The sequence below is a fragment of the Nestor notabilis genome, unplaced genomic scaffold (assembly GCF_000696875.1).
Source record: "Nestor notabilis isolate BGI_N333 unplaced genomic scaffold, ASM69687v1 Scaffold33598, whole genome shotgun sequence".
In the NCBI taxonomy this organism is placed as follows: Eukaryota; Metazoa; Chordata; class Aves; order Psittaciformes; family Psittacidae; genus Nestor; species Nestor notabilis.
This window is the reverse complement of record NW_009939267.1, coordinates 240-13763: the sequence shown is the minus strand read 5'-3', so window position 1 is coordinate 13763 and position 13524 is coordinate 240. Positions and strand designations below refer to the sequence as shown.

Below are 13524 nucleotides of genomic sequence, written 5' to 3'. Positions count from 1 at the left end.
GACGTCGCCGAGCCGTGAGTGTCCGGCGGGCCGCGTCGTAACTTGGGGATGGACTTGCACGGGTCTGGCCTTTCAGAGTCCTCCCGGCACCTTGTCTGAGGTATTCTAGTATCGGTTACCGCTTTGTAAGCGCGACTGTTTGCGCTTGATGTTGCAGAGGAAAGGAGCCTGTTCGTTACAGCAACCTGATGTACGACCCGAGAGTGGTGCGCGGCAACACTTACGCCCTTGAAGTCATACCTGTGGTAGGTTTTTTATACGGATCATGCTACAGCTTTGTTGAAAAGTAACAGGTAAGGCAGGAGAGCATTTCCCCATTAGTAATTTTGACTACTGAAGTAGTGATTTTACTTAAAATATTACACACAGCCCCAGGCTCTCCAGTTAAACTAGCATGTGACTGTGTTCAGCTTTTCCTTACAGCACTTAGTTTCACATGAACTTCTGTAGTTCTGATTTTTTTTTTCTGCATTAAGTACCTGATTATTTCCCCTTCACCCCCCATTTCTTTAGTGTAATGATCCTGAGCACAGGTCATCTCTGCATAATCTGTTGTCATATGCAAGGTGTCATCAGTGAGAATAACAGCTCTTGGGTAACTAAGTCTTGGGGTAGTCTTTGACTTATTCTACTATAGAAGCAAGTGGTCCAGCTGTTTGCAAAAGTTGCTTGTGTGAAAGTGAAAGTAATTTATGTCTCTTGATTCAGTAGCAAATGTTTTCGTGATGCTTTATTTTCAGAGAATAGTTCTACATAGATAATTTGATCATATAAGAATTTAAAGCAGTCTATTTTTAAAAGCTACTTTGTGGAAATAACTTTGTGTTTTTCAATAGCTGTCTCATAGAATGAATTTCACATATGTTCTGTTAAGAAGTTTGAAACTGGTGTTCATTTCAATCCATAAATGGACTACAGAATTTAAAAGTTAGTATGGGTTTCTTTTGCTTCATCAGCGATAAAGAACCTATAATTTTTGTCTAGAAAACAGATTTGTTGATAATATGATAACTGGATTTAAGTCCATTTGACCATCTTAAAGCTTTACCTAGAAACTCTCACTTGTCATCAAGAACATGATATTTTAATATACTTTATCTCACAATGCAAAGTTCTGTGTGCAATATCCACTTCCAAATAACAACTAATTGCTCTGAGCATGAAATGTTATTGATATGCTAGGCAGCTAGCATAGCTTATTAGTTTCATGCCCTACAGTCTTTAAAGTAACTGAAAACTCAGGGTCAGGACCCAGAAAAGTCAATCTGAAATGATAGATTTGTAGCATTAAAATCAAACCACCACTTTATTTTTTGTGTAGAGAGAAATTAGTATCATTTTAAAGTACAAAGTGTATTCTGTTTTGTGAGGCTTTTTATCTTCTTCATCCCTGGTCAGAGTACCACGCCCACTCCCTTTGAGATTCAAAGGCAAAAGGAAGCATGGAAAAGAGCACTGGCTAGAAAGCGTGCAAAAGAGCAAATGCGACCAGAAACACCCGAGCCTGTGGAAGGCAGAGAGCACGTTCAGGTGCAGACAGGTAAAAGGCTGATTTTATTTTTTTTAATTACTCTGAAAACACAAACTTGCTGTTCTATATTCACTTACTAAATCTGGTGATACAGTTGGTAGAGTCACACAGGGTTAAGGTTAGAATCGTAGAATAATAGAATTGGAGTTTCTCTAATAATTTCCATTATAACCCCTTATAACACCCTTATTTGGTTAAGTAGTAACATTTTTCCAGAGGCTCTGTTTTACAGTTTTCAGCATACATTCTTTTCTTGAACACTAGTCAAGACAGTTTCATTTATTCTTTCCTTTTCCAGTTTCATCAGAGAAGCTTGGTATATACTTAAAAATGGGCTCTCTGAAAATCATTTCAGATTGGACTGACTGACAAACTGGGAAAGCAGCTGTTACATGCTAAGTAGATATGGTCTTTGGTTTCTGAACATTCCCTCTGGCCCAGACCTGCTGAGCCTCTACGTCACCTCCAGTGCTCACAGTGGCTTTTTGCTATTCAAATACTGTTGGACGCAGAAGGAGGCTATCTAGTGCGGAAATCTTGGTCTCACGTCCTTCCCACTGACTAGTAGATAGGCAATAATTACCCCTTTTTGAAACTGCCCTATCCCCTTGACTCTACCAAGAATGTTTCTACAAGGTGGATTGAAATAGTCTAGACTCTGACTTTTGAAACCTACTATATGAAATGCCCTTTTAGGAATCGCCTCCAAGAAGAGCACCTGACATTACAGAGAGCATGGCATCAGCTGGTTTATGCAGCAGACTGATCTATTTTTTCATAGAATCATCAGTGACACCAATGGGGTCATGGCCCTTCAGGCATATGCACACCTCTAACTCTTCTTGCTATGTTTATTGGCATACAGACATTTCAGCTGGGCCCCCGGTGAAGGTGGCTTATTGGCTGGAGTGGCTGGAAGTCCTTTGTGCTGCTCTTCAGATGCTCCCTTACTGACCTGTGATCCCTCTCCAAGCTCTGAGCATCTCCTGCTGTCAAGAGTTTAAGTTGAGGTGTCTTTTTGTCTTGTTTTTCTTTCTTTTTTTTTTTGTAACTTCACAGAGGTCATTTTATTGCACTCTTTGAATATAATTCACACTGTAGAGTCATCAAAAATAGTTGAGAATTAAAATAAAAAGAATCCAACTTTCAGCATTCATTGTACTTTTGTTTCTAGAGCTGTATTTGGAAGAGATTAGTGACCGGATAATAGAGGTTGATGTAGAGTGTCAAACAGATGCATTTTTGGACAGACCACCCAGTCCGTTCTTTGTACCAGCCAAAACAGGAAAAGATGTGGCCACGCAATTAGCAGGAGAGGTATGGAGCAAAGTCAGGTCTGTAAGTGCTGTCAAAACATGTCTCCCATGCAAAACACACTTCTGCTGCAAAATTAGGGCAGAAACAGAAAGGAACTTATCCTCACTGATCATGCCAAAACCCAAAAAAACTCTCTGAAGTCTGCTGTGAGGTTAAGTGCACAATTAAGGAAGGTAATTCTCCATGTGCACTGGTTCTGCTGCTTGCAGATAAGAACTAGAGCTGAGAAATGCTCTCCGCTATAGCATGTGTCCAGCCTAAGAAGGGATTGACACAGAAACAGGGTCCAGGTAAGTGCTCTGCTTCTCCCTGGCAGCCCCACAGTGGCTGTGGTAGGGTGTGTGGTGTCTCACTCCAGCCCACTTAGCCCCCCAGCTGCATTCATGCTTCTTGCCTTAGCTGACACTGCTGCCCCCACTGCATTTCTCAGCCCTGCCTTCAGCACAGGGGCTTTGCGAGTGACTGTGATCAAGGGACATTTATCTCTGTTTCCCTGACTCCCATCCTTAGTTGTTTGACTTTGACCTTGAAGTCAAGCCGATCCTGGAAGTGCTGATTGGGAAAACAGTTGAGCAAGCTTTGCTGGAAGTCATGGAGGAGGAAGAGCTGGCCCAGCTGTGGGCACATCAGCGTGCCTATGCAGAGCTGCGCAACGCAGAGCTTGCTGAAGTACAGCGCCTGGAAGAGCAGGATAGGCGATACAGAGAGGAGAAGGTAGGACTTCCTAAAAGCAGAACAGGCTTGTCTAAATGCTTGTCAAAAGAGAGAAAACCATTTCCAGTACAGAAAGACAAGCTGTGAAGTAAAATGGTTGTGCCCTGAAGGGTACTGTCAAGTTTGATATTCCTCAAAGCATTTCTGTGGCATACAGCTGCACTCTGCCATTTGTTCTCATGCACCAGCACCATGCTATTGTGTTTATTTGGAGCAGCCATGCTCCAGTTACTCAGACACCCGATCAAGAGGCCAAACCCAACAGCACTTTTCTCTGTACCTGGTGCAGCTATTTCTAAAGCCTTTTCATTATAACTGCCAAGCATCAGAGTGCTTGAGACACCTCCTACTCTTTCATGCCCAACACATGCACTACTATATGTGCACACATACCTCTCAAGATCTCCAAGTATTAAGCTGTATTAGTCTTATCTAGTAAATAGGAATACAGGAATAATAATAAATAATAGGAAACAGGAAAGGCAACTCTTCCTTACTATTCATCAGCCTTGTATAATACTTTTTTGTAATGTTTTCCTGGACCAGTTTGAGTTTAATCTTATTTCGAATAGGATATAATATTGGAAAGATGAAAAGTTAAGGAGATCCTGACCCAATTTCATCTCATTTCAAAGCCGGTGATCAGCTTGATCTGCAGTAATAAAGCAAAGTGTCATGAGATCAATGGATACTAAGATATCGGAGAAGGGTTTCATTTGTCCAGTTGCAAGGCCCTTATTTTACAAACTTGTCAAAATCAGAAAAGGTTTACCAAAGGAACATGTTTCACTCTAGTCCCTGTGGATTATAGTACCCCAGAAATTGAGTATAAGCTTGCTTTCAAGCACTCTTTCATATGAGGTTTTGTGAAAGTTAGAGGCTTCAAATAGCAGGTAGAGACCGTAAGTATCTGTACTTCTGGTTATCTTTGCTATTTATGACTCTCGCACAATGATAATTCTTCAAATGGAGAAGATCAAAGGTGTAACAGCTAAAGGCCTGAAAATTTTACACATAATATTGCCTTGACAGGAACGTCGCAGACGCCAGCACATGCAAATGCTGAAGAAACAGAAAGAGACTGCAGAGAAAATTGCAGCTCAGGCATTCGCTAAGCATTACTTGGCTGATCTTATTCCCTCGGTCTTCAACAACCTTCATGAGGGTGGATTTTTTTATGACCCTATAGAAAGGGGTTTGTATTTTATTTTATTTTTCACACGTGAACTAAGTAGCGTAAGGGTCAAAACCACCATAGCTTATTCTCCTGTAATTTACAATAATGTCATAAAGCTTTATTGACATTTGTGGCTGAATGGGTAGTTTCCAAATTCATATTTTTTAACACAAACATTATTGGTCTTCTGTACAATAGTCAAGAATAAGCAGGAGCTGACAGTGTGATAATGAGAAGGACTGCTCTTGAACTGGAGAGAAATGGTCGTTAGGATTGGTAGAGCAGAGAGAGATCCAAACTGAAGTAAATGTGTTTTGATAGGACAGGCAAAGCAAGCCATATGTCGGTGAATCTTTTTTAATGATTATCAGAGCAAGGGCGACGTTAGTTAGAAGTGGGCCTTGAAAATATTTTTTGAGTTGTAAATCAGTTACTTCCAAGCTTTTAGAATCAGCAACATTTCTTGTGGGCTACCTTGCTGTACCTCTCTTCCCCAGGCCCTGCACAGACCACAGCTTGGGAATGGTTACACTCTCTCCAGAATGAGCCTTGGGGTAAACACAGAAACTGAGTGTATTTTGCAAACAGGACAGGCTCTGGGACCATGGCATACAAATGATTTGAGAATTTTACATGGGTAAACGAGAGCTCTTTAGTCAGAGGGAACAAATGCTTTCAGCAGATCAGAAGCCAGGCGTCTTTGGCAAGCAACGCAGGAAATATTATTCTTCTGACTTGTTCAGGATAGTTATTTTCATCTCACTAGAGCATTACTGTGTATCTCATCTGTGCTTGCCCTTCAAGGGTGCCAGACCTCTTTAAAAATCACTACAGCTCAGAGGACTTTGCTCTGTGTAAGAGAGGCAGGAGATAAGAAACCCAACAACACCTGAGAGATTTCTTCTAGCTCTTACAAAGCAAGTGTCTTTTGGCAAGGATGTTCATCCCTTGGTCGTAGCAAATGGAAAACAGCCCCAAGATTCTGTTGCTCATCTTTAACTACAAGACATTTTTCTTTCTTTCTTCCTGCTAAACTCTTGCAGATATTGAGACAGAATTCCTTCCGTGGCTGATGACAGAAGTAGAAGAAGAACTAGAGGGGAAGGTTCTGGCAAGGATGATGCTTGACTGTAAGTTACCAAATCCTGGAATGTAATCTGGGCTACTTAATGTTCTTGATTGTTCTGACTGTGGAAAAAACAAGTATTATGTTTACAAGGTCATGGTGGGTTAAAGTAGGAGGTGTCATTTTAGCAAGTACCCGTGTTTTTTTGTGTCATGGTTGGTTGTGGGGTTTTTACTATACTAAAACATTTTTAATGTTGGAAACCTACTCCTATATGCATCTAGGTAATTGATTCTCAGATTAAATAATAGAAGCGTCAGTCATTCTGCATTGTCCTCTCTGCTGGCTTTACACTGTCTGAGATGTGTTGATGCTGGCAGATACAGTACATTTGGCAGGAGCAAAATGGTCAAAGAACACCAGTTCTTCTCTATAAAATTGTTATTTCTCACATGTTACACAGCCACCACTGCTGTGCTGTTCTCTCTAGTGTGCCTGATTGTGCCAGTGGGAACAGCAAAGCCCATCCTGTCTACAGCCACGTGTATACCATGAAAGTCTCTTAACTTGTTTGTGTAAGCTCCCTGGGCTATGGAGTAATATGTTCATCCTGTGTGAAAGGAGAAGGATAATTGTAGGCCATGGTTGACAGAAGTCAATAATCATGTCCTTGCTTTTGAGATAGATTAAAATATCATCCGTCTTTTGGTGTAGCTCAAGCTTAGTATTCAGATTCTTTTATTAATCAGTCTTCAGAGGCTGCAGTTGAAACACCCAAACAGTCTAAACTCTGTCTTGTGCAGAAACACATCATTATGACGAACGTATGTCCACCGTGGTGGTCCTAGATCAAACCACTTTTTATACTTGAATTGCATCATCGTTCCTATAGTTTTCCTCACGCTGTGATAGTGGGGTTTGTTTCCTTCAGGTTTATTTTCTGTTTTTAGGGTATAATTTGGATTAATACAACTGGTCTGTTAGGTATTTTATCCTATGATGTATATGCTGGTATGTACACTTAAGGATCACTTCTTCACCTAGCTCTTTGGTGGGGAGGAAATTTTCTCTTGTCTTAAGTAAGAAGTATTTTATATAACTACCAAATAAACATCTCAAGAAGAATGTTGCTGCAGGATACACTAATGATGAGAACATCTATCATATTCCTGTTAAATCTTTCTGTTTAATTTTTAATCAGATACCATGGTCTTGCACCAGTTCTAAGATACAGAGCACCTGGAACAGACTAATAAGTAATATCAGCCATCCCTGTTTTGCTATTTATCCTCTGTATTTTCTGGCTTATACCCAGTCACCCATTGTTGAGTAAACATCACCTCTGCAAAAGGAATCATAAATTGCATTCTCCAAGTTTTGTAGAGGCAGACACATCCTCAGCTGAGATAGTTCATGGCTTCTATGCAGAAGCATAGGAAAAGTCTCGAAGGATTACATTTAAACCCAATTGAATGAAGAAGTCACTTTGCTACTTAAAGGATTTATTTTGTCACTGTCCAGTAAAAGAGCTATGAACTCCAAAGGAAGCACCCTCAGTGGAAGGCAGCTATGTTGTTAGTCATCTTAGAGATGACTGTTCCTTCTTTTACTTGCTAAAGTCAACCCATGAATCAACAATTAAGCTCTTTCAGTATCTGTCCTATTTTCTGTGTTAAACCTCTCCTCTTTCACTGTTGGCCTCTATTTTTTATATTCAAAACTATAGGTATCAAAGCGCTGATTTCTTTTCTTTTTTTTTTTTTTTTTTGGTTGGTGTACCCATTGAGAAGAGGTATGATGTTTAGAGAAATTTACAAAGCCTTGGCAGCAAAACCAATAAAGAATAGGTGTTTTACAGCTACTTTTCAGAAAGAGAAAATTTTTCAATGACTCCCATAGTTCCAGTATTTCCCACTGCCAAAACCATCATGCTGCGTACAACTTGGCTAGTCCTTGTTCCTGGTGGGCTGACATGCTCTGGAAGAGATGAGCAACTCTGAGGAAATGAGCAAAACAATCCGGGCAACCCTTCCAAATCACCATTTTCACTGTAAACCACTCATTTGGCTGCAACTAAGCTACAGTAGCAGGGATGGTTGTTCTAATTCAATATTCTTTCATTTTTAGTGTTATTTCATTTTTTCCCCTGTTTAAGAAGTTGTAGCTCAGTAATATATAAAATAATCTCAAATTACATTTTTATTCCCCTCCATGTTTGTTGGTGTCTTTTTCTATTTCAGCCTTGATTCGTACAGTTGTTGAAAACCGCTTAGAAGCATTTAGCCGTAAACCTCCGTCTGATCAGCCAGAGGCACCTGCTGAAGAGCCCCAGCCACCAGGAGAGCCCCAGCCACCAGAAGAGCCCCAGCCAACAGAAGAGCCCGAGCCACTGGAAGAGCCCCAGCCAACAGAAGAGCCTGAGCCACTGGAAGAGCCTAAGCCAGCAGCTGCAGAACCCCAGATGGCTGGTGAGACAGATGCTGCTGACCAACCAGTCACAGAGAAAGAGGAGACCGACCAACCTGTTTTTGAGCAACGATCTTCACAGCGTATGTCTTTCCAGTTAGAATTGGAATAAGCAAGCACAGAAGACTTGGAAACTGATAACAAATAGGCAAGTCATCAAGTAAATGGAGATTAATATCTTAGAAGAAATGAATTCTTATTGATTTACAAGTATTGTGCCCTAGCCATGCTGAAGGATGAGGATTAAAGCAAGTTTTCCATAGGCTGACATTTCTGATTTCAGACTGTAAGAACCACCAGGGAGACTACTAAGCAATAAATGTCAGTGACATTCTATCCCTTTCTACACAATACAATCCATCAAATAACTGGGACATTTACAGTTGAGAAGTAATGACCTTGTGCCAGAAGGTCATGAGGAGGACATAGAAAGCATCCTAGTTACCTTTGCAAATGCTTTGATAACATTCTGAGAACACAGTTTCCATACTTTCCCTGTTTTGAAAAGTAGCTTCTACAGCACTTAAATTTCTTTTCACTCATGTTAGTATCTCCTTTCCTGGCAAACTTGGATGGGAATCTCAGCATGTAATAGAGCAAAAGCTGCTGTTCCTGAAGCTCTTAAGGTTCAGAGTTGTCTGCCACTGGGAATTTCTGCCAGTGCAAAATCCTCCTCAGCTTCCTGACTCCCAGAGCATTGGTGGGGGGCTGGAGCCACACACACAGTTTTCTTTGTAATCATCCTTTCCTGCTGGTTCACTGAAAGGGTATCATCCATGACAGACAAAATGCACCTGCACTGCCATGTGTATTTGTTCATAAGCCAACTCCTGAAGTGGGGCATTTCCCCTCATAAAATTACATCTGTGCTCCATTGCAGCAACACTGTTTCCTTGATAATAGCTGTGGCTGTGGCAAAAGTCCTGCCTTGTCCAGACTGCTTTGTGCTACCTCTTCTCTGCAGGTCAGAGATGTTTGCTAACCCAGCAGGCCACATTCCAGTCTGAGAGTGGAATGTCAAGCATGACACCTGAAGAGACAAGGACCTGTTTCACATCTCATACTCTCAAAAGGGACATCCAGACTTTTGCTGGATCACTTATACATGTGGCTTCAAAGGCAGACCCTGCTTTACCTCCATCCTGGGCTAAGACATCCACTGATAACGAGGGCAGCTGTTGCTTACACAAAAAGGTTTCCTTGGAAGGTGTCAGGTATTGGCCTCTCTCTGTAGGCAGCTGAAAACCAGAAGTAATGAAATGTAAGCACCAACAAATACTCAGGGGGTTGATGTGATATGAATATGTTAAAACTGAGTCTGGAGTTGCATAGTACAGGTTGTAGACACACCCAAGGATGCTTTTCAAAGCTGGAATATTCCCATGTAAACTGTTCCTCTGTTTGCTAAGTTGACAGTGTTTCAACAGGGTTTTTTTTTCCATTTATGATTGATTCCTCAAAGCATCCAGCAAAATGTGTTATGTGTATGGCATTAAAGTAGTTGGGGCTCACTACATCTATCTGTAAGTTTCTAAGAAGAATTTATTTTTATGCACATGACTAGAATTGAAGGCTTGAAATGAAACTGGTTTAGGCATTGAAGTCAGTGGTAAGTTTACCTCAGTTTCAGTAGGACCCAGATTTTGCATTGCTTTTTTTCCCATGATGATGGAGACTCCTGTCTTGACTTCATATAAATCAGGTAATTGACATCAGGCTAATTTTATCTAAAGAAATAAAAAGCCTTTGCAGTATGACTATGACAGTTGTAAATGTTACAGCTCATTTTTGGAACACTATGTCAGCTTGAAGGATTCCTTATTACTGAATGTTTGTTTTGTCGTGTATTAACAGGAGACTTAGCCTAACCTAGAGGACTGCTGTGGATCATTCCTGAAAAGATACAAACAAATGCCGGGTTGAATATTTGGGTTTGGAACGTTCCAAGAGGAACCTGGAATATTTTCTTTTTTGTCACTCCTGTTTTGTGCTTGATTGCTGGAAAATTTACTTGAAGTGTTGAATTATTTTATTTAAACAGGCTGTGGCACTAACATGTATTCTTAAATTATTACAAAAAAATAATTAATTGTATGTCCCACATTTTTACTTCATTAGAATGAATAGATACTACTCAAGCATTGGGTATTGTGGTAGAGTTCCTATAACAAGTTATGTTTTTATGGGGCCATAAAGCCATGAAGCTGCACTAGCAGTTTTCGATTAATGGCCCTGTGCTTGAATTCAGTCTCCAGTGAGTGCAGGTTAGCAGGGAAGGGGACCCCTTGCATCCTGCCAGTCACCGGAGAAGCTGAAAACCATGATCAACAGTAAGGAGGGGAAGAGGGATTTGGGGTAATGATGTAGCTGTTACCTGTTTGGGGTGATGCCAGCAGACAGGCAGGCTGTGCAGCGCAGGCCTTGCTGCTGGCAGGGTGGCTGGGGGACCCACCCCAGCAAGCCCAAGTGTGAGCACCACATCTGTCACACCACCTCCCCACAGGGACCCCTCCCGACGCCTTCCCCTCCAAACCCCCGTTCTCTGGTCAGTGTCCCAGGCAGCAGGTGAGGCCGCGGGGAGGCCAGCTCTGCACTCAGGGTGGCCCGGCAGCTGCTGCCGGTGCGTGCAAGGGGGGAGCGGAGAGGGGACCGAGGAGACGGCACTGCAGGCACTAGAGGGCAGGACAGACCACAGCAATCCGGCTGCAGAAACGTAAAGACACTGAAGTCACATATTGCACGTTGCACACCCTGCACTAGTGACACTCGGCTGGACTGCCCTCCTATGCTAAACCACAAAGCCTTTTGCACAGACTCGTCGTACTTTTAACGTGAGGAGCCAACGCTTAGGGTCACCCAACACGGTCTGCAGTAAGATCTAGAATCACAGAGTGGCTTGGAAGGGACCTTTAAGCTCATGTAGTTCCAACCCTCTTGCCATGGGCAATTCCATGCTCAAAGCTCTACTCTATCTGGCCTTGAACACTTCCAGGGATGGGACATCCACAACCTCTCTGAGCACTGTGGGCTTCAGGGCTTGCTAACTGCAGCTGCTGAGTTTTTCACACCATGTCTCAGCCATGGACTGAACCACTTCAAAAAGTTCAGCAGAGGTGTTTCAGCCTGTCCTTTGAATGAGGCTGGAGGAAAAATGCATTTCCCTGCCTATATTCAACCATCTCTGCAGATGATAAGCAACTTGTAACACGGCTGTGTTCTGGGCCCAGGATGTAGGCTTCTGGGTGCTTTCTCCCAGAGCCATTAGGGAGCAGACGAAAAGTTCATTTTGTCATTGAACTATGTCCAAAGGACCACCTGTTGCGTGGAGAAGTAGAGCCTGTACCTCTTCTAGTCAGGCCCAGGCTGGGTATCTGTCAGCAAAGGCCTTAAACCACAGCATGTGTGCACAGTGAGGCTTCCTATCTTTGTGTGCTTTATCCAAAGCAGCTGGTTACATGACTGTATCCATATGTTTCCATCTATTGATTTCTCTGCAAAAAGCCAGAGCATTACTCCAACAACCAGCTCAGCAGTTTAGCCCCATATTTAGTTCAATACCCACCTGAGAAGTGGGAAAGACACTGGGACGTACTGCCTGGCCCTGATTCAGTTTGGGAAACCTCTTGATATTGGTACACCAAACCAAACTCTCCACATTTCTCCATTGCACACCGACAGAGTGGGAGCATTTTGGTCAGTGTAGAATTCATGGCTGGTTTGCTGCTGGCAGAAATTGCAGCATTTGAAGAGCTGTGGAGGGAACGAATAAAAAGAATATACCTATGAAAGTGCTTGCTTGTGTATACACATGTTAAACATCAACCTCACCTTACCCAAGGCTAAGGCCTTGGGAGTCCACAGAAGCTGTACTTAACAACAGCAGTGTACAGCAACAGCCCCATGATGTTGCTGTACAGGGAGATTCCTGTCCTGCCTTCCTGCAGGAGACATCTTTAGACCAGTGTAACGGCATCTATCCTAGTGAAATAGTGGAACTAATTCAGTGTGTTTTCTCACTGCCACCGTGTCCTTATTGGTACAAACCAGAAGCTGGATGTGACCTCGAGTGCACTTCAGCAGCCTAGCAGTAACACCATAGTTACAAACTGCCTTTGGTCACCTCAGTCCTCTTCAGCCCCTCTGCAGATGTTTGGTGCTCTCAAATTGCCGAAGCCTTAGCTCATAACATACAATGATGTTAGTACGCGTATACTGCCACTGGCAGTTTAGGTTAATAAATCTGACAGTGAACCAGCATCTGCAGCAGTGGCACATCCCATGCCTCTGACTGCTGTGGGGTTCATGATTTCTGGCAAAAAGTCTGGCGGAGAGATGGCTGGTGCAGTAGGGCTTGAAACTGCCCCAGTAAGGTCATTTTACCTATCAGAATCCTAGCTGGATCTGGTGGCCACTGCTGAGATCACATGTACTGTTGAAAATGATCTAACAGTGCAATGTGACTTAATGGGAATGGTAATTCAACCATGCTTGGGCAATTTAAATTATACCTACTTTAAATATAGCTTTTTTTTGAAAGATTACCATGTTGGAAAATACTCACAATTATGATGGGTTACAGAGTACATCTAGATTATTTCATGGGCAAATACCTGCAGGCCAACCGTCACCATCAATTAATGGTAATGAATTGATCAAATAGATTTGTTTCAAACAGAGTTGACATAACACTCAAGTTATCTACAGTTCCCAAAACCACAGCACACTCTGATCACAGGAAGGTCTAAGCAGGGTGGAAGAGGTCCCTGGATCCCTGGTCATCTGGTCCAACCTTCTCTAAAAGCAGGGCCCTAGATTAGGCTGGGCTTTGACTGGCTAGGGCGTAGTGCTGTTGAAACAGGAGCAGGGGGCTGGGGTCCTGACAGCTGAGCAGCAACAGCCCTGCAGCCGTGAAGGCAAACCATGTCCAGGCTGTGCCAGCAGGAGCAGAATCAACAGATAGCAGGAAGCCATAATCCCACTCTGTCTGGCACTTGTTGGTCCACAGCTGGAGGACTGAACTGAACTGTGGTCTTTGTCAGTTTAGAAGAGGCACTGGAAAATTGGAGCGGTCCCTTGGAGGTCCACGGAGATGGTTAAATGAGGAGAACTTGCCACAGTGAGCAAGACTGAAGGAGCTGGGTGTGTTCAGCCTGGGAAGAGGAGGCTCAGCTGGATCTCATCGTGGTTTTCCAGCACGGAACTGGTGGTTATGGAGAAGCTGGAAGCATCTCCACAAGGATGACGTGCGGCAGG

General features: G+C 42.7%; 1 protein-coding gene across 1 annotated transcript; it reads left to right on the top strand.

Annotated features, from left to right (window-relative positions):
• Nucleotides 1-157: 157 nt before the first annotated feature.
• LOC104400194 (radial spoke head protein 3 homolog B-like) lies at nt 158-8383 on the top strand (the record flags this gene model as incomplete). The annotated part of the gene is made up of 7 exons (XM_010019764.1): nt 158-245; nt 1399-1540; nt 2706-2848; nt 3359-3562; nt 4595-4757; nt 5783-5869; nt 8046-8383. Coding segments are annotated over 7 exons (1165 nt in total), but the record flags the coding sequence as incomplete, so codon positions are not given.
• Nucleotides 8384-13524: the final 5141 nt, after the last annotated feature.